The 27050-nt window shown below is 43.4% G+C and overlaps 1 protein-coding gene across 1 annotated transcript in view; it reads right to left on the minus strand.

Moving 5' to 3' along the window:
* The window catches only part of DCBLD1 (discoidin, CUB and LCCL domain containing 1), a 56288-nt gene extending 29244 nt beyond the window's left edge, over nucleotides 1-27044 (minus strand). Inside the window, exons 1-2 of the mRNA XM_080389520.1 lie at nucleotides 20104-27044; nucleotides 4015-4227 (exon numbers count right to left, since the gene is read on the minus strand). Of these exons, the coding sequence (XP_080245646.1) occupies nucleotides 4015-4227; nucleotides 20104-20785 (895 nt within the window). The 5' untranslated portion in view covers nucleotides 20786-27044. The remainder of the gene's footprint in view (nucleotides 1-4014; nucleotides 4228-20103) is intronic.
* Nucleotides 27045-27050: the final 6 nt, after the last annotated feature.

A 27050-nucleotide genomic window follows, 5' to 3' on the forward strand; every position in this document is an offset into this window, starting at 1 on the left:
CAAGGTAACTGCACTAACTCTCCAAATTATTATTAGTCACTCAGCAGATCTGACATCCACCCCAGAGGAACACATCAACCTCCTACTGACTGCAAGTGAATGGAGAAGTAAGTAGGCACTTATCTCTTCTTTCATCTATCTCTCCAGTCAAGACTGATGATCATCTCACCAAATTAAGGGAAAAAATATTAAGCCATTAGTTGGGGAAAGCGAGGGGAAAAAGTAAGAAAGAAGGGTCAAAAGAGGTACAGAAATCTGATAAAGACATTCAAAGAAACTGACTAAAAGCAGGTCCTGTCGAACTTCTAAAACATTTTTATGTTACACCTTCACAAGTAGTGAAAGTTTTGTTCTTGAGGACTACAGGGCCCACATAGTTAGTCTTGTTTTCACGTATTCCTTTAACTAATTAAAAAATCAGAAGCTCTTATTCAGAGCTCAGTATTTTTAATATGCTCAGCTAATGCTATTAACTTGAGAAGAAAAGCGTTTCAGTAAAGGTTGCACCTTGTCTACACCATGACATCATGCTTTATATTTATTTTTGTTCTAGATTTTCCTTTTGTGGGACAAAACCCCTCCATATTTTCATCCAGTGCAAAGCTATGCCTTTGAAACAGAACATAATCATCTATTTATTTCCCCTAGAGACAACACGTGCAAAGCTGTGCTAATATTTAAAGGTTTGTCAGACAAAGGTGATTCAGTTTCACCAAACCTGGTTTTGACTACCTTTGCTAACTGATGATTAATATTTTCACATCTAAGTCTGGATACAAAGCTAACAGTTTGAAAGAAAAGGCTTGCTACAGGTTTCTTCCTCCTGTGAACATCAGAGGAATAGTCTGCAGAGTAATAACCCAGAGATACAGTGTTCAGCAGCTTTATGTCTCCAGTTTTAGAGCTTCATTAAGATTATATAATGACTTCCTTTTGATTGCAGTATTGGAGAAATCTAAATGCAGTGGCTGCTTTCACAGGTCCATCAAAGCTGAGAAGTATCTAAGGTGAGAAGAACTGTAGCATCACATTTGTGTCCCATTGAGCAGGGAGGCTTTAGGAGACAAAACAAGGCTTTTCTAGGAAGGGATTAGATTCATAGTACTATTCTATCAACTTAAAAATTTACGGAATGCTCTGAACTTAAATAAAACTTGCATGTAAGTCACCTAATCCGTAGACACTGACTTACAAAAGTGAAGAAATCAATGTTATGACTAACATAAATCAATCAATCCATTCATTTATATATGACAGCTTCCCCTTACTACATGGAACATAAATACCCCAAACATGAATTGAGTTACTCCTCGCTGTACTGCATGAATCCCAGCAGAAGGTTATAACAATGAATGAATCACAGCTAAATGTAAAGACAGCACGTGGGAGAAATCTGAAAGGAAAACAATACTTTGTCATCTGAAGACTTGTTTACACTAATTTTATATTTATGCACATAATCTAGTGTTTTGCCTCTGACCAATTTCTAAGCTTCAGATACACTCCTCGACAGATGTTTGTATGCATACCAACATTCTCTTTTGTCTTCTGTAGAGCTGAACAGATCAGCATGGTATTTAAAACATACTTCCCTTTAGACCTTATTGTCTTATAATTGCAAACCTCTTCTATAAAGAGCAAAGACTGCTTGGCTAATTTGAAACATGAGTAACATTCACACCACCAGCTTTCATACTTGGCTTTTTAGGTTTTCCTTTTTAAACCCAGGTCAAACACAGAAAACATGCAAAGATTAGTTTTTAATTGCACAGATGTTTTCAAAGCCTGCAAAATCTTTTCAACTCTCCACTGTCCAGTGAAAGATTTCAATGGCAAAGGTCAATATCTTTGTGGCCAAAGGGAAGATGTCGTCCTGCCTGTAGATGTTCATGAAGAGGGGAGGGTTGCAAAGAGGAGATCTAGGCTCAGAAACAGCTACCTAAAAGGTCATTTAACAGGCTGAATGGACTTCACAGTGCTTACTCACAAAACTTCTTTTGTTTATGTAAATGCATATTAAACCCCAGAGCTATAGCAAGACTATTGAAACAACTGACTTACAGAAGCTCTTATCTCATCTATGAATTCCCATGTGTTTTAAAATACAAGTAATATTATGAATTTATGCATACAGTGCTATTTCCACACTGGTTTTCCATATGGATTTACCTGAATATAGAGCAGAGACTCTGTAGGTATGCTAGTGGGAAAGTCTACAGCAAGCTGCAGACCACAAAAACCATTACAGATGGTATGCCTGCCTAAGCTATAAAACTTGTTTAATCATATGAGTAAAATCTGCTAATTGTGCAGTTCGTTACTGCGAATGCAAATTTACAGTCCACATGCATCAGACATCACCAGTCAGGTCTGAAAATGTGTGGGGGAATACTTTAAAGAAATTCATTATATGGATTTCATTGCATAATACACAGGTATTTCATGGTTGCAGGCTGAGTAACTGCAGACTGAACTACATGAAGATATCTTCAGACTGACGTGTAAGGAGCCGGAATTGCCATCAATATCCAAGATTTTTCACTTCAGAAAACAATATATTGATTTATCCTTGTTTCCTAGAAAAGCCTTTGATTACAATTGTCAAGATAGCATCCATAAAAATTGTTCAAAGATACAATAATGCAATACTTATCACCAATCTCTTACTGCCAAGTACAAACTGCTTCAGGTGAACGCAACTCATTACTTACCAATCTGAAACGAAGGAAACAACATAAAAAAAACCATCCCAGCACACAGAGAGATGTTCCCTATGCTTCAAATCAAGCTCTATGCGAGGCTTAGGCATCAACACGTCACTACCCGCTCTTAGCAAAGGCAGTTTCAAAACGTATACTCCCCCATGAGAACAATAATTACCTTTACCTTCCTTTGCAAGCAAGGCTGTAATACTTCACCTGATCTTATCTTACCAGATGAGTGATAGGCCTATCATGCTCATGAATGAAAGGCAATCACCCCCTCCTACTACTAAGATATCTTATGAGTCCTCATCTTAGGAGAGCCACACAGTTTATTGAGCCAAGCAATGAGCTGGGTGAGCTGAAAACCTGCAGAGGCTCTATATAGCTCATCTCTTCATCGTCTTTTCCCATTGAATCCATTCTGCTTGTTAAGTCCAGTACAGCACATTCAGCCTCAGCTGACTGAAGGGCTAGAGCCCACTCCCAGCAGGCAAAATTTTATGAACTGTCAATCCATTAGTTTCTTTCTGCAGTGTGGAACTTCTTGCAGCCCTGACTTTAAGTCGGACTTGTGAAAAAGGGTGCACTGACTTGAAAATCAGTTTGACTCTTCTAGAAAGAGCAGATCAAAAGTTTCAGCGACAACTGGCTGAGAAAACTGATTTGAGAATGGCCTCAGGTTCTCCCTGTGGGGGATCCCGTTGTCATTATGACTGTTTTAAGTGCACAGCTGTAGCAGATTACTCACTTATCTTCCTGCGCAAATCTCTCACAGGAGTGCAGACTGGCTGCACATATTTAATATCTTCGAGTATTAAAGCCTGTATATTAGCAAAGGTTATCAGTGTCTAATAGGTAGCATTAACAAAGGTTACCTCCTCTCTGAGCCCTGAACTGCCTAGGAAATAGAGACGTGCAGGATCATTGGCTCCAGCTTCTCATCTTGCCTCTGTCTAGCCCGTGAGCTACCCGAGAAGGGTATGGGGCCGATACAGATCCACGTACTTGCTCTACCAAAGCTGTGACAGTACAGCTCTGCAGGCCTGAGGGCAGAGCCCCTGCAGTGGATGCGCCAGAAGCAGGCACAAGCCCCGGTGGGCCCCTCCACAGAGCAGCATGGCAGCACCTCCAGCCTTGGCAGAACAGCACACGGTGCGGTCAGTGGCCTCCCATACTGAGAACAGCACACTTGAATACAAAAAAAGAGGAGGAAAGGACAAAAGCTGACATTTCTTCCATTCTGCTGACCCAGCCTTTACTCACATTTCTACCAGTTCATGCATCAACCACTGCCTTATCTTTTACATACCATGCAATGTTGAAGAGCTCTGGATGGTAAGGTAGCTGGATTCACATTTCTGTGATTCGATATCCAGATCTCCAATTTTTAAGATCAAGCGTTTTCCCGGAGGCACTTGGATTTTCTTTTCACAAAGAGTGTAGTTTGGGTATGTCCCGGGATAGTTCTTGGATGCCAGGGTCCCACTATCCTGATACATCACCATGTGCCCACATCCATCCCCTGCAGCAGGAGAAGAAACAAGGAAGGGAAACAAAACATATTCCTCAATAAAAATGCATAAGAAAATGCTGGTCACATAATCATCTCACGTGCGCTTCCACCTTTTAAAAAAGCATTTTGTTTTACTCCACCTCAGTTATGCTATCGTTGGAACACTGGCAACAAATAAACACAGTCATATTTCTCTTGTAAAGCGGGAGAAAGGAGGGCTGGGAATACTCATGAACTAAGATGTATTTGACAGTCCTGTACAAGCAGAGTCTCTCTGGCTTTCTGTTTTACAGCCAAATCCTACTGAAACTCTGAAGGTGCAATTCCACATGTAATAGGTAGGATCCTTCCTTAAACTGTTTTCTCCCAATTCTTGTTCCACAATTTATTTCCATAGAAAGAACCATCAGAGAGAGGGTAACTGAATCACACATGAAAGCACAGACATGATTTAACTACGTACTGTCACAGACCTGACTCATCTTACTTTCCGGTTGGTTTGCTTGCACCACTTGCACAATACAAAAAGCCCAGGGGACAAGGCAAAAACACAAGAGGGGCTACAGAAGTGGGACGTGCATTGTTAATGGTACACGGACTGCTTCATGGTAGCATGCCTGGAGATCTAAGTGGTGCCGCCTCCTTGCTCCAGGGGTGAAGGTAGGTGCCCACAAAGTGTGTTTTTGTGGCACTGTGTAGGAGCCAGCTCAGCTTTGGAGCCTTTCCTTGGTGGAGAGGCATTGGAGGAGCAGCTGCAGCAGAACGCATGACAACAGGAAAAGGTACATGGAAATACATGGAGGGATGTGGGGACGGACATGGAAAACAGGAAGCATCCATGGAGGGGAAGGAAGCAAGTATCAAAGACCTTGACTACTAAATGAAGTAATTTTTGCTGAACTATTTAAAAGTGTACTAGTAACTTAAAATGTATACATTAAAGCTTAAACCATTTCATTCTGCTGAATCTTCCAAATCATGAAAACTATTGCAACAGTGGAACCAGTCCCATAGATACGGGCATATAACAGGCAGTCCTTGGTTTTAGGTCAGTTAGGGCATCGGCACTATTTACATGAGTCTTCTATTCTGTTATCCTTTATCACTGCAAAACCAATGTTAGTTCCAGAAGTGTTAATAAAATAAAGAATCCTGCAGAGCTGGGAATTCACAATATTCACTTTAACTACCCAAAATTTTACCTTTGGGGATATTTTAGTAAAACTGTTTTGGTCTGTGCACTTCAATGACTATCTGAATTTCCTTCCACGATCTCTAGGAGGAACAAATTTAAAGTTTGATGAGATTATTTTAAAATGAACAACTAAAAATGAAGTGTTGATAAAGAAACGTGCCATACCAGGGGTTGGGGGGAAGGTGGCATGCTGTGCAAAGATAAGCTCCAAGCTATCAAACTTCAACTTGCTACTATATAATTACACTGCCATTTCATCCAACTCACTCAACCACTTTTTCACAAGAAACAGAATTTATTTTGAAGCCTTATCTTTATCACTAGCTTTTTTGCCTACAATTGAATTTTGTCACAGGTTCATGCTTGGAATAGTGGTGAATAGAAGACATAGATCCAAAATCATATCACCATAAAACATATTAATTTTTTTTTTCAGAGCTCCTTGTTCACATACTTTAAGACACATCCATTTTTCAAGTTTTTTATTCAAGCATTATTGATTTCATAATACATAGGAAAATACTCAGGATGAAAGGCAAACTGGCCCCTTGAGCAAATCATCTTTTAATGGAAACTTTCTACAACAGGAATAAAAATATACAGAGTAATACAGTACACAAGCTATCAACTTTATGAACCCAGAGAGGTGTCCACAAAGATCCAAGCAGTGTAAAACCAGATCATGTGCAGCAGGACACAGGACAACCTTGCTGCCTGTGTAGCCAACTGCTGCGTACTAAAAAAGAACTGCCCGTGGCCTTTAATTTACACTGTGTGTTTCTATCAGTAAGCATTTACTTTAGTTGGGCTGATGAAAATAAAGTAACTACAACCCAGAACTTGGTTTGCAACTTACGCTTATTGGGAAAGAAAAGGGAAAAACAAAGGGAAAAGTTACACCACCACAACAAAATGTCATGGGGATGAACTCCTTAAAATGAAAAGTTTAGTGTTCCACAGTCTTCCCTCGCTGGGCTATGTTCTGGCCTGTGTCACATCGGTACAACCCCAAGGACCCATTGTGGTACAAAACTGAAAAGACACTGCTATCATGGTAAGACCCTGACAGCTGTCCAGGTCACAAAGCATTGTATTTCTGCAGAAAGCGTACAGGCAAAACTGGGCACCAGACACCTCAGCCTGCCAATCTCCGTTGAGGTTATACAAGGTCTTGTTCCCAGGGAAACTCCTTTTTTTTTTTTTTTTTACATCTGCCTTTCAGTCAGTGTTGAAGCGTATTAACACCAGAATACCTTTTGAGCTGAGAAAGCATAAATGCTATTTTCTGACTTTTCACTGATGAAGCATGGTCATTCAAACACTCCAGCTGGTAAGAGGCAAGCACAGCACCATCCTGCCTCGTAACATCCCTTCTTGCCTCTGTTCTGTCTGCCTCAAAGGAAAAGGTCATGACAAAAGCTTGTTCACCACAAGAACCAAAGCAGCGTGCAAAAAGTCAGACCAAGCCCTAGTAACTATTGCTTCTTACAGAGAAGCCTGACTGCAGCTCTAAATTTTTAATTTCTCAGCAAGATTACCACAGCAAAATAAAAATCTTGGACTGAAATTTGCTAAGAAATGCACCCTAGGCAAGGAGTGTGAAGGTATGGAGGGAAGGTGGAATAAAACTCAGGATCTGATAACTCATTGAAAGAGAGATTTAATGACTAAATGTAATAAAAAATTTAAAAATACAATCCCACTATATATCAAGGGCTCAGAAATGAAGGCAAACTATAAGGAATTCAAAACGTATCCCTGTTCACAGTTTCAAATGAAAAATGTGAACAATAATACCATTAGTTTGGTTCTTAACATTATTTTCCGCATTACATTTTGATTTTCAATAGAAATGTATTGACCAAACCTCAGATACGTTTCCATTTAAAACACAACTGCTTCCCCTTATGAAAACTATGGTTTAAATACCCGATCTCGCACTCTTTTCTATTGGCACAGCTCTTCTGGCTGGAAATACATGTATTCAGCTGGTCAGTTCAATGCAGGATTTCTGGCTAACACTACATTTTCACTTACTGTTTACTTCTAGGAAACTGCTTTCTATCACCCCATTTGGCAAGAAGGTGGCAGCCTTGCCTTGGACTTCCAGGCTTCACCACTTCTCACTGGACAAGAGCAAAGCAAAATCTTTGGAGCACAAGAAAGACAAAACACACTTAGATTTAATAAAATCTCTCCTCAGCACCAAGAGTTACTAAAAGCACATCAAACATGCTTTGTAAACAAAGTTCCCACAGGCATTTGAATAAAGATCAAGATCGTGGTCTCTGGATCGCGGGTGCCCGCCTGTTGGCCTACGCACAGGTTGCACCAGAGATCACACAGCGCTGGAATGAAGGCTGTTTACCAGAGATAAAAATAGCCTCCTACAGCAGAAGGTGGAAATAACTCCCCAAGTAAGAACCACAACCGGCACCTTCTGCCGTTGCAGCGGGCACGCCGCCTGCACCTTGCCCCCTCACACGGTGCTCGCTGAGAGCAGCGCCTGCATGTGAAACCAAACCTGGGAACCTGCCAGAAGACACCAGCACATGTCCCTGTGGGGAGGGCAAGAGGAGGTACCAGGTGGCTGGCAGGCAGCACCATTTCCCATCCTCAGACACATGCATGATGGATGTGCGTAGGACAAGGTGAAGGCGTAGCTCCAAGTAGCTGTGTCTGGGCTGGGTCTGACCATGGCTGCTGGCTCATGGGCACAAGGGCCCCTTCCAGGATCTACCCTGCCCAGGATGGATGTAGGCAATGAAATCAATGCCCACGAATGAGCTCCAGCCCCACACTGTGAGCTGCCCTGGACACAGCCCCAACAGATACTGTGGCTTTAGCAAAATGGAGTTGATCCCAGAAGAAGCAGAGTTAGAGACCTCTGAAAATGATGCTGGTTCCTTCAGGTACCCTCCTGCCACCCAAAATCACCTGGCTAGGCTGACTCTACTCCCACCTCTTCCCAAATCCAGTGCACAGACAAGCCCTGGCCTCTCACTCCTGTCTCCCAGGCTTTTCCACCCCTTGCTCACACACATAAGGGCACACGTACCCTGCCTTCATCCAAGCACTCAGCACATCACCCTCTGAGTTAGGGAGAAGATTACAGTTTTTCAAATAACTGCTATAAAAAGTTTCCACATGCTGCATCTTTCATGAAACACATTTATACCACTAACTACAAAACAGCTACATAGCATGATATCAAAGTACATTTTCAGAAGCATTGCTACAACATCCTGGCAGCAAACAGCTGCCGCCTTCATCCTTCTGATTCACCCTTACGAAGCAGTTAATAACAGGCTTGGACTCACTCCAGCGCTAAATACGTGTTACACCTAGGTGTGCTCACACACACAGCCAGCAGCTCCCTGTCCTCTTCCACCCCTCTGTGCAAGCCCCGTCAGGCACCAGCATTTCTCTCTCAGGCTCTCTGGCTACAGGCTCCCGCTACTTGCTGCCCCTTGGCTGCTGATCTCTTTCCACTGGGATGAAGACACTCAAAGCAACCTAATTTCCCTCTCCACCTCCTCTCCCCCAGTTTGACATCCTTTGCATGCCCACATCATGATGGTGCCCAGGACAGGGTGTTTTCTCCCTACCCTGTGTGGAGGCCAGGGTGCAAAGCTAGTGGGGCGCTGCCAGCTTGTCCTTCTTCCTTCCCAACTCCTCCTTCCCTTGAGAGGAGAGAGCAAGAAAACTGAGTTTGTATACCTACATTCTTGATTCAGCCAGAAATCAGCATTTTCTGAAGAGCCACAGCTGCAAATGGACACAGCCGAAGTGAAGAAAATGCCACTGAGTTGAAGGTACGGCTTTGCAAGCTCTGACGAGAAGCCCCACAGGGAGAAGTGAAATTCGCCTCGTCTTCCATGTTGCTTTCCCTCAATAACTCCAGCTTATTAAAAGATACAATAATAACTGAGTCAAGAAGGAGTTATGTGCCCGTGTTTAAGAGAAGATTTGAGTTATGCGTAAGAACAGACAAGTATCTAAAAAAGAAAGCAACTCTTTCCAGCCAAACCTGTGCCCTCCCTGCTCATGTGGGATAGGAGAAAAGACCAGGGAAAAACCAAGACTTTTTGCCAGATGCCATCCAAATCCACTGTTGTGGTCTGACAACACTTCAGGTTTTCATACGGCTGCTCTGACCTCCATCACTAACAGAATCATGCACACTGCGAACACAAACGGTTTGTACCTTCACTGCTCTGAGGTGATGGAGTAAAACCCAGAATTAAGCATTTCATCTCCAATCCCTCCACTGCCAAACCTGCATCAAGAGCATCAGCTCTTCACTGAGCCATCATAATGGGAGAGAGAGAGACCACCATGCAACCATGACCTGAACCCGTCACTTCTCCAGAGAACGATGAAGGTGTCAGGCCTCTGTGCTGCTCCTGGCAATGGGCTCAAGCAGGTAACAAAAACAAAGGGCAACACTGTGGGCCTGAGGCATTACTGAGCAGGTGAGCAACCCCAGTCCCCCTCCCCAGTGGTGCTGGGGTACAGAGCCATGGGCGTCACAGGGAGCAGCAGTGGGGGTGACCACATGCATTTGGGGATTTCACAAACCACAATTTCGGGGCAGATGCCATTTACACCACCCGAGCAGCAGGCTGAGCCCTGTATCTAAAGAAGTATATATATCCAAGGCAGGTTTTTTCAGAAGTCCAGCTTTACATTCTTCACAATATTTTGTGGATACAGCAAAAACTGTTTTCAAATAAACCACTGAAAACTAAGGCCAAGTCTATAATCATCTGAAAAAACAGTGACTGCAATCTGCCATGGTCTTTAAATTAGTATTAATATCTTTTCAAGGGAAGAAGTCCCCCACTTTGCAGTATACTTTCAAGTATACTTTGCAAGTATTACTTTGCAAAATGCAAAATAAATAGTGTGTAAACTTCTTCTTTGAACTGCATTTTCATTTGTTTGACTCCATTAGATTCCCAGGAAACATTCTAATCCCTGTGCTGCAGCAATTCCTCAGGACACCCATTTTGCTGCCCAAGCTAACCAAGCAGTGGCTTGGAGGAGGGCTGAGAGAGCAGGAACAGAAGGTAGAACAGCAAAAGAAAGGAACATTGTGGAGTGCCGATTTTGTTGCCCAAATTATTTACTTACCGGCTTCAAAGGGATGCAAAAGGAGAAGGTCAAACAAACCACAGTGTGTTTTTCCTCCTCTTCACAGACATTATTACTGTAATGTCCCTCTTAAAGCAGGAACGAAAAAGCAGCAAATGATCTCCAATTGGTTCTGCAGTGGTTCCATAAATCACAAACTCCCACCGTGTGCCCAAGCTGCCACCCCTCCCGCTGCGATTCCGGCTGCGGGCGGAGGCTGGCTTTCCCCAGGGTGTCCCCTGCTGCCAGCCTCAGGAGATGCTCTGCCTCAAACATATACAAAGTTATTTTGGTAACCACGTTGGATGGCCATCATCAAGTATAGAAAAAAAAATACTCCTAACAACCATTCTAAGTGTCTTATCCAGCAAAGTAGCTTACATCTGTACTACCGTTTTTCAAAGTTAAGAGAGTTCTACAGCAACTGCAAGCACTGCCACATGCCAGTAGCCAGGGAAATTTTTCCAGCTGTGCTGAGCTACATGGCAGTGACTTTGCAGGACTGCCACAACCAACCCAGGCAGCCTTTACTACCCCTGAAACCTCTCACCTTTGCAGAAGTCTGCAAAGACAAAACCCCAGCAAGATCTGAGATTTTATTTATTTAGCTGCTAAAATGCAAAAACAAAGCAGAAATCTCCTTATAAGCAGCTTCTTCCATCAACAGGAAGCCATGTTCCACCAAAGAGGAAACTTCACACCCAGCATGCAGGTTTGCAACCTTAACAAGTAGGAGAGTAAATCTTACTTAAATGAACACAAATGTGAGCCAGAAAATCAAATACTGAAACTCTTCCAGTTTCACTGTATCCATAAAGACTGGATTAATTTTGCTGCTTAATCAAATAACTTTCTGGAGAGCAAGCATCTCATCTGCATACACATGTTAGAGACTTGATGTTGGAATGAAACCTAACACTATCTAGCTACATTTACACATGAGACCTTGGTGATATGACAATTCGGATTACCACAGAAATCACAGTGCCAAAAGGAGACAACGGCAGCTACACCCTGGTAGTCCTTTTTCCATGAATTATTTATGAGGACACAGGATTAAGAACTTGCTGCACTTCATAAAGAACAAGATTCTGTAACACATGAGAGACAAGGTTTACACAAAAATGTAAACAGCATCATACAATTTTCTTGCTTTGCTTCTATTAAATACCCAAATAGTAGCAAACTAGTTTGCCTTTGCTTTTCAGGATCACTATCTGGTTCCATCACAATCTGTGAAAGACAGACAGTACTGGAGTACATGTCAAAAATAAGTATGTTTTAGTCACTGCTTTCAGGACTTAGGCAGTACACCCAAATGTAGTCCTCCACAGAAGTGAGTTTCAGCACTGGAATTTGCTTTTCAGCACTCTAAATACAGCACTCTCGAGCTTGTGGGTGTGAGAAAGCTTCTATGCCTTTTTTACTGCTGCAACAAAAGAGATTTGTAAATTTTTATTTATTTCCTGCATAGCTGCATTTAATATTTGTCAACGCTTTTGTTTATGGAGGTGGCATATTGCTGTGATTGACCACCTCAACACTTTATTGGTCTGTGTGTTTTTGGAAAGAGACATGAGGACAGAGCTATGCATGTATGGAAATTTCAGAGCAATCTTAAGTGCAGAGTCTCCTTTTTGTAAAAGGGAAGTTGATTTTTTGTTTTCTAACAAATACCTGCCTACTGTAAGATACATATCCACATTACAGGCTTCAAGTGCAGAAAAGGCACCAAGTTCATCCCCAAGCACTTGCTGTAACTGCATGCTCAGAGGGAACCTTGAAGGACGGTACATAAACGGGAAGATGATCATGCTCCTCCACCAGCCGCCCATGTAGAGTAACCCAGGACCCCAGTGATACTTCAGTGCTATAAAGGCTATGCGGAACAAATATTGCAGAGACAGAGGTTTTTTCTCTGTCCTCTGCCTGCAGCATAGCAGGAACATGGGACCGCAGCGGAAGATGGAGACCCCACCCCATGCTGGGCTCCCTGTGGGTTGGGGGACGCTGTGGCATTAGGGCATTTCCTCTGATTCTACTGATTTGAGGCAAAAATGCAGTTGGATTTTTATTAAGGGCTTTTCAGGCAAAGTAGGAAATGCTAATCTTAACTGAGAGACATATCATATATATGCAAATTGTTTGCTCTACTTTCTCCATCTGTTTTCTTCCAAGGTTTTTCTCTTCACTGTGCTTTACTGGAGATTAACTTACAGTATATTGCACCGAATTTGGACTGTGTGGGAAACATATGCTGCAAGCTCAGGGCCAGACTCGAATATTGGGTTGCACAGGAATAGGAATATTCACAGCAGTGCTAAGGACTGACAAACCCACAGGGACAGGAAATTCAGAGACACCAGTATAAGGGACAGGCTGAAGCAGAACTGTTCCAGTTACTGTGGCAGGTGGGAAGGTAAGACTTCAGAACAGCTTCAATTTGGGTAGGAGGAAATGGCTGAACACGATAGAATGAAACCACCATCACCCTTTTTATAACATGTAATTCCCTTGTTAGTGTGATACAAGTCAAGCAAGATAAACAGTTATCAGTAACGAAGGGTGGTCTTTTTTGAAATCAAACCTGTCCCAGCTTACTTGAACAATCACACATTCACCATTTTTGCTCATATGCCAGGGTGTAATACATGGTTTGTTAGTAAGAAAGGACAACAGAAAGCACACTTTTCTCAACGCAAATTACACAACCCCCCCATTATCCCCAAGGTATAAATTAACAAATATCTCAAGTGAAAATTAATTGGTTTGTGATTAAAACAATAATTGCTATTTACTAGCCAGATGCAATTTTCTGTTTTGCTTTTTGAGTCAGTCAACCCAGCTTCTAGGAAACTAGCTATTTCCTCCATATATAACATATAATATAACAAGTGGTTCCTCACAAGCCCAGTAGAAATGGACCCCAAAATTAACTGAACTAAGATGAAAGTATGGCCAAAAAGCTACATCAGGCTCCTGATCTCGAGTACTGAAGGCAAGAAATGCCTTTTTTCAGTATTCTCGCGCAACCAGCCTGCCTGATACTTATCATCAAGATATTAACCAGAATGGTACACTCTGAGACTGCATAAACCAGGAAATTTAGTAATCTGTCTGGTTCATTGTGGTTACATATAGTTGCTGTGAAAAATATTTGAATTTATTTTTAAAAAAAAAAAAAAAAAAGGAAAGCAGTCACACTACTTAAGTACTACAGTGTCAGTTGTAGAACTGTATTTGATCCACAGTGCCATTTCTGCATGCTCTGTGACATGTTAATTTGAGACTGCATAAAAGGTATTTGCAAATGGATCTGAAAAATAGTACAGAGAAAATGTTTTGTGCTACCCTGTGTATACCACTTACACCGAAACTCCATAATTTCATTCTATTTGACTGGATTTTTTTGATTAGCAGTTGTATCAAACAATCATGTTCTTAAGTTTTGAAACAGTATACAGTAGAAAGGTCTGAACAGTTTTTCACTCATCTCAAGAGTAAATACCTCAGTGTAGCTGCTCGATTTAGTTTGTTACAATACTATTTTGCTTTCCACCTAGAGAACACAGGGACTTAATTTCATCTAAAAAATCAGTAGATTCATTCTCAAAAACAAGCGTTAGCACTTGTTGAAAATCAGCATGTTTTAAGGTCCGTGAGTTTAGCTATGCCTGTTCTGTCTCTGACTAAATACTAATAGATCAGCAAGTGCTGACTCCTCCTTGGGTTTGAAAATGTTAACGTTACCACCCAAGTACTCACCGCATGTGGCACAATACTTCATATTACAGCTTGTCTATTGAAATTCTGTTTTAAAGCCTTCAGCTCTGTGGCTCCCAAGCATTTCAACTTCAATTTCCCTGCACTGTGCTGACACAAGAAACATGGGATAATACCCCCTGGCTTTAGGAGCAAGCTGAGACAACAGGGAGGGCAGCAGCACTGGTGTGCACCTTGGATGTTGCTGCCAAAACCTCCTGGTAGAGGGAGACCCACAGGATGCTTGAATTTATTTCACAGGTTAAAATATATTTTTTCCTTCAGTTTTTCATCTGGAGAACAAAATGGACTTTGTTTGTTACAAGGTCATTTTACAAATGAAGCATAGCTGACTATTAAAGTCAAAGCAACCCACCAACAGAGAACTGGTGTGGCACCAGAGCAAAATACAAGTAGTTTCTGCAGTTACCACAGCTGCAACAACAAGGCCGAGGCACATAACAAAGCCATTCTGTTCGGATGGGTGAAGAAATCCACCCACATTTCCAATGTTTTGAGGTCTCTCCTACTACACCATGGAGAAAAGTTTTGTTTGATTTCTGACAGGACACACAGGCCTTTGTATAGCATGAGGGATCGCACCCAGAATTCTCTATGTGTTTTTGTAATTTGAAATAGAACAAATAAACATAATTTTTATTCAGTAGACATGAACATCTGGAAGATGACATCAACATGATTCCAACTTTAATGTCAAAACGTTAGACTGAAATTCAATATCGCTGAACAATTTGTGCAGGAAGTGCCAGAAATGAACAACACAAGATTAAAACTGTGATGGAAACAAGGTTTACGCAGCAGCTGAGGGAACAAACAATGTTTTAGAGCTCTACTAAATGCCTGATGAACATTACTGTAATTATAGGAGCAGCCTGAGCCTAGATGTGTGATTCTAAATATCAAAATTAAGATCATGGTCTTCTAGAGGCCTTAGGTCCAGGTTTCTAGCCTTGCCCTGCCCTGCTTTCCACATTTATTCTCCTGTCGCTCTTTATGGCACTTGGGAACACCGTTACTGAAACTCTGGAGACAAGCAAAGTCAGCACGGCCTGGGCACCCTCATCCTTCCCTCTGCCTACGTGGAAAAGCAGTGCAGAGCTGCCGCACAGGCAGCTGCTGCCACCGGACAGCACCCCATCCCACCAGGGTAACAGAATGAGTAAGGTCGCACCGGGACTGGAAACCGTGCTTAGGGAGAAAGCCTCACCACCATCAAACTAAGACTTCACGTCTTGGAAGAAACCCCCTGAGAGGCAAGTCCTGGCTCTGTCAAAAGAAGAGACAAGGAAAGAGAGAGGAGGAAAGACCAAAATGTTTCCTCCTCATAATGCTCTCAGCTCTCAGGCTTAATTACACAGGATCAACAATCCTAACCATAACTACTGGCAGCCTCTCTATGTGCAAGCATCCAGCCAATCTCAAAAATGGGGCTTTAGCACTGACAAAATTTTCACAGGCAAAAATCAGTTTAATTAGATAGTTTGTAATTTATTCTGTAAGCTAAAATGAAGATATCTGTACTCCTAAAACTAGTCAAACAACTATCCTTTTTTATTTAAACATCACTATTAGATTGTCCCAGTTTGAAGTTTCCTACTCCCAGTTGTAACGCTAATTAAACCTTTTGGGGAAGTTGTGTGCTCATTCTTATGCGGTGCTATTAACATTTTTTATTGCAGATGGTTGGGATCCAATACCATTCCACTGAATCCAGTCAGAAGGATTTTATTTTGATTTTGTCTGGCTTGTTTTATTTTTAGCAGATGGTGCAAACCCATATGTTGATGAGTACGTGCCACAGGAGGGCATGTGATACAATACAGCCAGCCCCAAACTACAGCGACGTCTATGCTGAGGACTTCAGTGCCCATCACTCAGGACCACACTTCTTGGCATGATGTGTCAGCCCTGATGCGCTTTCAAAACTATACTATTTCTGGTACCTAAAATAGCTTTGAGAAGGTACCTCAGGCATCTACACAGCAGTGTAAGCATCCTCAAAGTCAGTGTTTTTCAAACTAATTTTTACTGGGCTACATGTGTAGCTCAAGTGGACTAAAGTGACAGTTTTGATAAACATAAATTTGTGTATTTTGCATATGCAAGTCAACAAATATTTTTCACAAAATAGGTAGGATTCAACAGCCCCGCACATTACATGCATGTGCAGGTAACAATTTTCCCAAGGCATCTTTCTCTCCCTCCTTTGTCAGCAAGACTCCCAGTGGCCTCCCTGTCTCTAATTTTGTTTGCAATACATCCCCTGGATAACCTAAAGAGAAGTACATATAACAGGCTTAGAGCTATTTATAACAATGTCTGTGCGACTGAAAACATTGCAGTTTTCATGTGGTGGGTACATGCATTGCTTATGAACTGCAACCAGAAAACTGTTGCCTCCTTCTTTAGTGATTCTAGTCAGCATTCACAAGGCAAGATGGAGGGAGTCAAGGGAGGAAGCAGACATAAGGACAAAATGCAAACAAACGGAAAATTTACCAATCGCTTATATTCAGAAACTGGGGGTGGGGTGGGTGTATGTGTGTGTACACGAAAGATTCATCTCTGTCTGCATTTCAAACTGCTGGAAACGGGCATGCAAAGTGGACTAGCTCGATCACACCAATATTCTTCAGTATGGGTTTTTACAAGCCCCTGAGAACAAGCATAATCTCTCATAATTACTGCATATGCTGTTGTCATATTAAATAACAGCCTTGCCTCAAAACATTGAAAAGTCTACTGCCCATCAATTCTTCCAACTGGGCGCTGGGCACACCTGTCAACAGACCCAGCAATACTGCAAGCAAACTTCATGTTCAGGTGCTCACTTGCAAAGCCCACATGAACTAGTTCCATTGCTGTACTTTATATGAAGTGAAAATAAATTAGTTTCAGCAAGAGCAGTGGCTTAAAACCTCTTCTTAATAGAGTAAAAACCCCATTCCTCTTATGCCTTCCTACAAACAGTCAACCCTCAGGTCAGTTTTAAGTCCTACTGGTCAGAAATGTAATAGAAGACTCAAAACTCTGAGAAGACTTGGATTCAACTCTGATTTCTGCTGCCCACAATTACGTGGTTCAAGGTCTTGTTCAATGAGGCCAGAAGAAAAAACAAGAGAACAGTAAAAGGCAAAGATAACATGTTCAGGTTTGCCTCCCTTCTGCCTTGGGTTTGAACTGCTGGAAGGAGATTTTGAGAAGAGATACCAGGTCAGGCATGGCTGCATGAGGTTGGCAGATGGGAAGCAAGGTGTATTTTGTAGTTGTCAGCAAAGAACTGGCAACTGAAGCCGCAAGAGAAGTTAAAGATTGGCATACAGCAGAATAAAAAGGGAAAAGAGCCTTTTATTATAAATCCCAAAGCTCTTTATTACTCATGGACAGTCATAGATGTGATATTTGTCCCCAGGTGAAACCTGCTAAGCTTATAAATGTTTTAATTAGAATCTGCTCACTAAATGCTGTCTTTCCTATCATTATTCCATGTTTCATAGGTGTCCTCGAACCACACACACATTTAACACATTTTCAAGAGCAGAAAAAGAGCAGACACTTGGGCTCTGCAGTCACACTCAGATAACGAGCCATGCTATGAAGTAACCAAGCCAAGTGAAAAAAAGAGGCCTTCCCTTAATTTAAAATATAAGTAAGAAAACAGAAGCTGTAACGGCAGCTTCACCCTTGTTCTGTAACATCCCTCCAGAAAAAGTGAAGAGGCAGGTGAGCTGGTCATGAAAAAAGCAGGTTGTACAGACAGCTCATGAGAAGCCAGAAAAATGTACTACTATATTTTTAAAAATGGGTATTTTTAACTCAATATATTTAAACTAGCGCATCTTTCTTTGAACCAGCTGGTGGGAGACACCAGTGGTGACAAGATGCAGAATTAGCTGAAACTCAAGCTTGATCCACTCTGGCACTTTGCGCACTCCATTACAACTTTTACATGAAGTCAAGAAGCTTGCGTAATAGGAAGTTTGTATCCACTTACCCTTATCTCCTTTCTCCACTGGTGTGACTTTAGAACACTTAGCCCCTAATTTATAGGGTAATATCAATAAAGAAACAAACAGAATAACTGCTCCCGGAGGGGAAAGGGAAGACAGGGGTCAAAATTCTCTTCTGCTTTCTAGACACTGGACAGACTATCTTGCAAATTTCAGTTTGGTCCAAAGAAAACCAGGCAAAATAGTACTTGTGTTTCCATGCTGTTGGTTTGATAGTAGAAACATTTTTTAACATAGATTCACAAATAGAATTAGAGTTATTTGGGTTGGAAGGCACCTTAAAGATCATGTAGTTCCAACCACCCTGCCATAGGCAGGGACACCGTCCACTAGACCAGGTTGCTCCAAGCCCCATCCAACCTGGCCTTGAACGTAAGTGCTTTTACCAATTAATTTGGGAATACGGAACAGGAGTAGGATTCATACTTAATGCTTAGTGCCACTGTATGCACTAAAAGCCCCAGAAATCTCAGCAAACTTAGTATTTCTAACTGACTTTCCAAATGACTTTATCCTTTATGTCATCACATGCGAGACAAACATTGGTGAAAGAAGAAACAAACAAATAAAAAAACCTGCCAAAAAACTGATGAAAAGAGGGGACTGAAGGAATATTTTTTTCTTTGCTACATATGTACTTCCTGGAGCGTATCAAGTTGGAGTCTCAAACAGGGAAACATATTGAGGACAGAATAGCAAAGCTGGCATGATGCTGGCAAGTGGAAGGCGACACAAAACTCATACCAAGTTCTCCCTTCTGTGGAGATCTGTATCAGAAAGCTGCATTAATAGGAAGTTACGGGAAAAACAAGTATAAATCAGCCCAACAAAGTACTTTGTACCACTACCTGGATGCAATGCTAATGCACAGCACTGGGTTCTGGAATTTGTAGCCAAGTTGCCACATTAATACGGGGACTATTAATTTATCTGAACGTGTTGTCAAGCTCATTACGGCGCCTAATTTCCAGTGTTAACTACGCTACCAGTAGCTGTCAGCGAACTCTTCTAAGATGGATGCACTGGCCACGCAATGCCACAGCCAAAAGGGGGCAACTCCTCGGCAGCAGAAGGCAGATGTAATTTACACAGGAAGCTTAACCGTGAGCCGCATGAAAACACGGGGTGAGGACAATAGTACCTGGGCCCTAATTTTAGCAAACTGCAGTACCACAAAAGGGCTTGCAAGAGCCCCTTGAGATTCCCACGAAACTTTGTGCCGGCACGAGTAAGGGCATTTCTCTTTCTCAGCAGAAGAGCAGACCTGCCGGTATCCAGCTGTGGGCCAAGGGCCGCCGGCCCCGGCCCCGCTGCCGGTGCCCGAGCGGCGACCGCCGCGCACGGGGCTCCCGCCGGGGCCGATGAGGCGCGGCCGGAGCCGGGCGCCCAGGTGGCAGCGGGGACCGCGGGGACCGCCGGGACCGCCGGAGCCGCTCCCTGCCTCCCGCCCGCAACTTGCCGGAGACTTTTCCTCCACTACTTCTTTGACTTAGAACAACAACAACAAAAAAATCCTAATTAACAAAGGATCAAGAAAGCCGTAGTATACATTTACCGTAAGGCCGGTTACTATGTTAATCTCGCAGCTACTCAGACACGGGGATAAACCCGGCGAGGATTAACCAGGTCAACTATATACAGCCCGAGAGCAGCTCAGGCAACGCTCCCGCAGGGCGACAAGGCGAGGGCGCCGGCACCCCCACGGCCGCTCGCCCCAGCGCGGCGCGGACCCCGGGGTCCCCCCCCGCCCCCCGCACTCACCCAGCTTCTCCGCCCGCAGCCAGAGCGGGGCCGAGGCTCCCAGCAGCAGCGAGAGCAGCAGCGAGGGGGCGGCCCGCGCCCCCCCGGCGGGGCCCACGGCTCCGGCTCTCGGCGGGGCGGGCAAGGCACAACTTCCCCACTTCCCTCCGGCTCCTTTCTCTTCCTCTCCTCCTCCTCCTCGCCGGGGCGGCTCCGGGGCCAGCCCGCGCTCCCGCGGCGGGGGGCGGCCGCCCCCCAGCATCCTTCTCCCCGCAGGTGCTTCTGCGGAGGCGGGGAAGGCGCCGTGCGGGGCTGCTAGTGGCCCCGCGCCCCGCCGGTGGCCGGGCTGCAGCGCTGCCGCCTCCCGCCTCCCCAGCCCGGGGCTGGGGGTGGAGAAAGGAAGCGGGAGAAAGGGAAGCGCCACTATTCCCATTGGGCTGCAGCGCGGGGTATCTCCTCCTCCTGCCGTGGACCGAGGGGCCGGCTCGGTCCCTCCGCCCCCTCCCCTCCGCCCTCTCCCCTCCGCCCTCCGCTCCCCGGGTGCTCCTTCTGCCACCCACCGCTGTTCTGGGGGTGCTGCACAGAGGGCGGGGGGGTCCCCCCAACGCGCGCAGCCCCCAGCATTGCTGGCGAGCCCCCGAAGTTGGCAGGCCATATATATATATACACGCGTGTATACGTATACACACACACGTACATACATATATATATTTTATTAAGCAACAGGATTGTTTTGCTGTTGGCATACTAATTCCCGGGCGGCGCTCCCGCTGCCACAGCGGGGAGGGACGCGGCGGGGGGCGCGGGGACGCGGCGGGGGGTGGACACGAGTGGGGTGGGCAGGAGCGGGGCGGTCGGGCACGCAGCCGGACGGGGCGAAGGGGAGCGTCCGGCCCCTGCAGCAGAGCTGCGGTCGTGCTGGGGCTTCCCGCTCCTGTAACCGGCTCCCGGGGTGGTAACTCCGTGCGCGCGTGATGTGTGCGGGGTTTTGTGCGTTAAAGTTCTAGGCTGACTTAATTATGGCTTTTTTTAAAGGATGTTGTGGGCAGCCCTCTGTCCGGGTGGGGCGGCCTTAGCCACCTGGCTCCGGAGACCTGTGGCACGGGGAGGGAGGCAGGTGCATGGAAGGGAAGCGGCTGCAGTGCCAGCAGCCGCAGGAGACTGGCACATTAAACGGGCCCAGCGGTTGCCTTTCCAAAGTGTGCCGGAGACTTCAAAGTAGCCTGAGCCATACAGCCTTTCCAGGGGTGGGTTGCTGTGAGGCAGGTGGAGTCGCACTGCTGACACGTCAGAAATACTGGGCTGTTACGCTCAACTGAAGTACGCAATTAACTTGCATGTCCTAGAGACAACTGATGATTGTTAGATTTTATAGTATTTCAGAAAAAGTCAAGTTTAGTAAACCTTTGTTCTGATCATGCTCTTGTTTTGTGTTTGTAAGTGTTAATGTCTGGTTTTTAACTTTTCAGACACCATATGTGTTAAGGCATATTTTTTACCATGTACTCGGTACATTATATTCTTGGTATATGTATTTAACGCAGGTTTTTAGCATTTGAGACTTACCTCTGCTTTGCAAAGGGGTGTTTGAAATCTGGACTGAAATGTTAGATGGGTGTAAGGCAGAGAGTGTCCGTTCCTGCAGCAGTTTAGCAGTCAGACTAATCCGTGCTGGACCTTGTCAGCAAATGCCAGCATCCTCCTGGCTGAAGGAGGTTGTGGTGGGTCGCTTGCTTCAAAGCTCTGAAAGCTGAGAGACACTTAAAGAGGAGTATGTCCATGTGAGTAAAACTGTCCTGTTCCTGTTTGTGTCTTACAGATTGTCAGGAACAAATCCATACAAATGAAGGGGATTATGGAGGGGAAGGGGCGAGAAAGTCACTCTGCAACAGCCTCAAGACTAGATTTAAAAAGAACACAGAACTGGTGAAAATATTGCAGTCATAGAAAATAGCTTTTTTCACTCTGAAAGAGTTGCAGTTATTGAAAAGCAATAAAACAACGTAAGAGTGTGCATTGTTTATATCAGTCTCAGTGGGTAATCAAAGCCAGTCAGTTATACATGGGTTGGTTCTGGGAGTTGTAGCTATTTGCATTCCATCAACTGAGATCTAGAATATATTCTTTAATAACAGGGCCAGGTTTTAGTTCTATTTGTTAAGGGTCATCATAAATATTGGCGGAAAAGTCCTGCAAGTCAATCCCTTACGGAATAGTAACCTGCAAGTAACCTTATGGAGGAGGCAGTGCTGTGATAAACTGGGTATGGCAACCTTGACCAATTTGATATGCAGAAGCCTCTACCATGGTGTTTGCAGATAATGTTGCTAGTGCTGAGCTCTCAGCAGAACTTGGGTGGTTGGTACTCAGTACAGGCAAGTTAACGGCCTTGGAAGGCCAAAATGTTTTTTGCCTGTCACACATCTATTGGAGAATTGTAAGGAGGAGGAAGGTGGTTTTGCAGACACTGGGAAAGGAGGCTTTCTCCTTCTCCTGGGTGTTGGAGGCTTGGCAATGCCCTGTGGGATAGATAGCTAGAGAATAATTCCCTTCACAGGTATTTTTATTCCAATGATTTGTACTAAAAAGATAAGTCATGCCCTTGAGACCGGGGCTGTAAAATATCTGGGAGCGGTATTAGTTTTCCTTTCATGTTTGGTGGAGTTTACTGTACAGGAGAGCACTGGTGGAAGAAAGGGCGGGCAGGCTGCCTTTTCAGTCTTACCACCCTGGGCTCAGCAGGGTGTCACTTGTCCAAGGCCATGTGTTTTTCGTTGCAAACATGTATAATGCTCAGGTGGAAACTCTGCACTTCTTCCAGAAGGTGTTGGAAGCACGGCTTTCCTATTGACTCCAGTAGGATAATGAATAACGCAATCAGTGCAGTAGCTTCTGTATTATTTATTTTGCTATTAAATTCACATTACTTTACCATGCCCTCTCCCTGTCAGTTTTCAATATGCTGTAGGCAAGGAACTTACTGTCAGCTTCCAAGATTAAATAATCATTAAGATGAATGAAGTAGTCTATAGCTCTCAAAGCTGTTATTCAAGGACTTGTGTAACCCCTGTAATATTGCTGCATTGGTTCATGTATACTTTTCCAAATTTCCCTTTGTAAGGAAGAGAATTAAAACCAGCTTTTAAGTAAACACAGTTTTAAAGGCAAGGGCTTTGAGTCAAAGTAAAAGATTAATTCAGAAAGAAGGCATACATCGAGCCTGACTGATAACTTGTGGGGTTGTCACGCTTGTGGGGATGTCACACAATGGGAGCTTTGCAACATGAGAACTCCCTGGCAGACTACTTCTGACAACTTAATGCAGCTGATTCTGGTCACTAACACTGATTTAATTTGGAAGTGACAGGATCCACCCAAGGATGTAGACAGGCTACTTTTTAACGTGAACTCGTGCCCTTCCTTTACAGTTAGTTTTCCAAGTGTACGAGTTAGGAGTATTTTGTGTTTTTAATGCAAATGGTATTAACTGAGGCACCTACAAATAGATAATGTATCTCATCTAGTATTTATTGTATGGTTACCTTTACTGTGCAGCCACCTGCAAATGAGAAATTATGTTTTTACTCCACAGATGTGTAGCCTCAGGATGAACAGCAATACAGGGCTTCAGGACAAAATCAGCTCAAAACACTTTAGAAGGTGCTTGGTCAGTATGGTGGGGACATAACCAGGTTTTATTTATAGATTTGTACAGTCTTACAGCTTCATGGGTTTGCCTTCTACCTGTACTTGTTATATAGTTATGTACTTGTATACAACATGTGCTGAAAGAACTTCTAAGCAGAGCTAAAGCAGGTAATGAGTCCTTGCACGCCTCTTGTAATGTTAAGCTGGTAGTTTGTCTGGGGCAAGGGGCAGAGGAGGAAGGAAAAACACACTGAGGAGTTTACCTAAGCTTATCTTGGAAGCTTGACACTATATGCATACTTTCTTTGAAAAGCATCTTGTGTAAGTGTTCTAGGGGAAAAAAAAAAAGAAGCCAAAACCCTAATTTATACAAAGAGGTTTAAATTTCATCTTATTGCAGCAGCCTTGCTTTTGTGCAGCTAACAGGAAAATTCCTGTTCTTCCTAAGTTGTAAGCACTTTCTTTGCTGCCTGTGTAGAAGGGGGGGGAATCAGAAGGCACGATGAGGTGGAGAGTACCCAAGGTCACAAAATACAAAGCACAAGAACAATTCTAGACAGTGAGATGTATGTTAATCTCGTCATTTAGCAGAATGATAACTTGCAAGTTGGGAGGTCTTTTAGCAGTCTTTATACATGGGCCAGGTTTTGCATTTGCATTGGTGCAAAGAAAATAGTAGCATGAATTTACAGGATAAAGCTGAGAACAAAATGCTCTGGTTGCTGATCTCTCTGTACTCAGGTACTACATTCTGTCAGAAGTGTATGTGTTGGTTGCATAAAAAATTAGAATATAAAACATCTAAGGTAAAAGCCTGATGTATCTAGATTCAACGTTTGTATATGGTATGTGAGTAACCCTCCTCGTGAAAAATGGTTAGGCTACAGCAAAGTCAGTGCTGCTGTAAGGCTGTGGTGTGGCTTAGGAAGTGTAGCAAGTTCCTTGAGACACATCTGAATTATTCTGCATATGTAGAGTATTTAATGGACACGGTATACTGTGTTGTGTTTGTATTGTTGGAAGGCTAAGGCCATGCCCACAGAGCAGTAAAGATGTTTCAGCCTGTATAACACCCCTCGCTGTTAAGGTCTGTCTGCATACCATTAAACCAGCTGGAGATGGACTGATCTCCAGGGTATTCTGACCTCTGGGCTTCTGGATATTCACCTAACTACTGCTGCAAAAAAGTTCGTTGCATTTGTAGCAGACTGTGGCACTGGGCTCTCCTTGTCAGAGCCAGCCACAGTTCTGGTGAGGCTCACGTTGGCAACCTCCATCCTTGCTTACTGTTAGCATCCCTCTCCAGGTGTGAAAAAGCACAGGAGTGAAGGAGTTAGTAAAATACCATTTCTACTTTTCAAGTAGTTCTGAGCAAGTAACTAAGAGGCTATCATGACTGAGTACTTCATTAAGGGAGACATGAGGTAAAAATCAGACAGAAAAAAACCCCTACAAACAGAAGAAACGGCTTAACTTGCACTGGCACAGGTCGCTGCCCACACTCATTTGAATGAGTTGGAACCATAATACTGGTATTATGCAATTACAGTGGTAGCAAAAATCTCTAGGGGGGAAGAGATCATAATTATTTTTAGACCTTAAGAACACTGAAGAAGAAATTGCAGGCAATAAATTCGGGTAATAACCTCTGGGAGAGGAGATGAAACTGCACCAGGCATCAAGACTTTTGCCTTTTATTTTCAGCAGCAGAGAATGATGGGCCTTGTGTAGGTGGGAGTGGTCGCAGGGCCCTTGCCAGCCCTGGCAGGGGATGCCTGTGGGATAATTGGATGCTAAGAGGATATGCAACCTCATTCACTACAACAGCAACAGTTGGGTGTAACTCTAATGAGAGCCATACAGGGGATGAATGTGCACTTTTCATCACTTTAATTACTGTAACCTATCCAATCATGTCACCTATTATGATGTAATTATGAGATCAAGCTGAAGAATAATCATTTGTCCCACTGCCACATATTTTGCAGTTTCTTACAGCTGCTTGGTAGTCTTAGGTCATAATTTTTCTTACCTTCAAGTGAAATGAAATAAAGTTGCTAATCATCTGGATTTTGAAGACAATCAACCAGATGTGACATGCTGCCGTCTTAAATTCTGTCAAGAAATATGGGGCAGAATGTTCCTTTTCATTTAAACATATTGTTTTAGGGTTGCCTTGAAAAATATTATGATCTAGAGATTCATGACACCCTTTGTCAAAACAGATCGTACTGTTTTATAACTTACTACTTGGCAGCATCCTTGATCAATTTGTCAGCAACAAAGCTCTGGTTTTGTATAGGTGTTTTAAAGAGTTTCCCTGTTCCTGCAAGGTATGAGCCCTCATACATTTAAATAATAACAACTTTTCCCCCTTAATACATAGGTAGTATGTAATTTTTAACTGTAGTATGTTTTGTTTCGTTTCATTTTGCGTTAGGGGAGTTTACAGTTGAATTTGCATAGTCTGCATTTCTTTCCATGAGAAACAAGTATCTTAATCATTTACTCATGTTTGTGGGGCTGCATCCAAGTAGGAGCTAAGAAATTACTTGTGCAAAATATGAAGCAATCCTGTAGTCACTTCCAGGAAAAAACAATTACGTTTGAAACACATGCCTTTTAAATAAAGACAGCAATCTAGTTTTTCTTCCAAAAAATTCTTCAAAAAAAAGTGTGGAATAATGGAATGAATGGAATGAATGCAAGTAAGCAGAGTTTACCATTTCTAATACAGTGAGTGTGGCGCTTATTCTCATGTATGTTAGAGAAGAGAGTTTACATGCTGTTTTATTCATCACTATACCCCTGGCTATAGGAGTAAAAGCTTAGAGAACTGAAAGCAAATACAAGTATGAGCTGCGCCACTGCCTGATTTAACAGAGATCATCCAGCTTACACCAGATCTATCACTTTTTCCTAATTTCAAGTGTTCATGCTACGTTGCAGTTTTCCTGCAGGCTATGATACAAACTTGGGCAGAAAGCCCAAGGAGTTGAAAAGTCAGTCCAGAGATGGCCTTCTTTCCCTTCAGTTGATTTCTTTGAAGAGAGAGGGACGGGAATCATGCTTATTAATTTAGCAATTAGCGATGTGTGGGACTGTGCTTCCTCCCCCCCCTCCCTGTGCTCACTTTGTGCGCTACGTAAGTCTGCAATCCTTGGGAGCTTCACAGAAGTAAGCCAGTTATGCATACTGGAAGCATGGCTCATAAATCTGCAATAATCATTATGTACAGAGAAAAAGCTTCTTATGCAACTTTTCCACATAACATTGGGGCATTGCACCAATGAATTACAAGGTCAAATTCTTGTAATTCA

Source organism: Falco punctatus (genome assembly GCF_963210335.1).
Source record: "Falco punctatus genome assembly, chromosome: 5".
In the NCBI taxonomy this organism is placed as follows: domain Eukaryota; kingdom Metazoa; phylum Chordata; class Aves; order Falconiformes; family Falconidae; genus Falco; species Falco punctatus.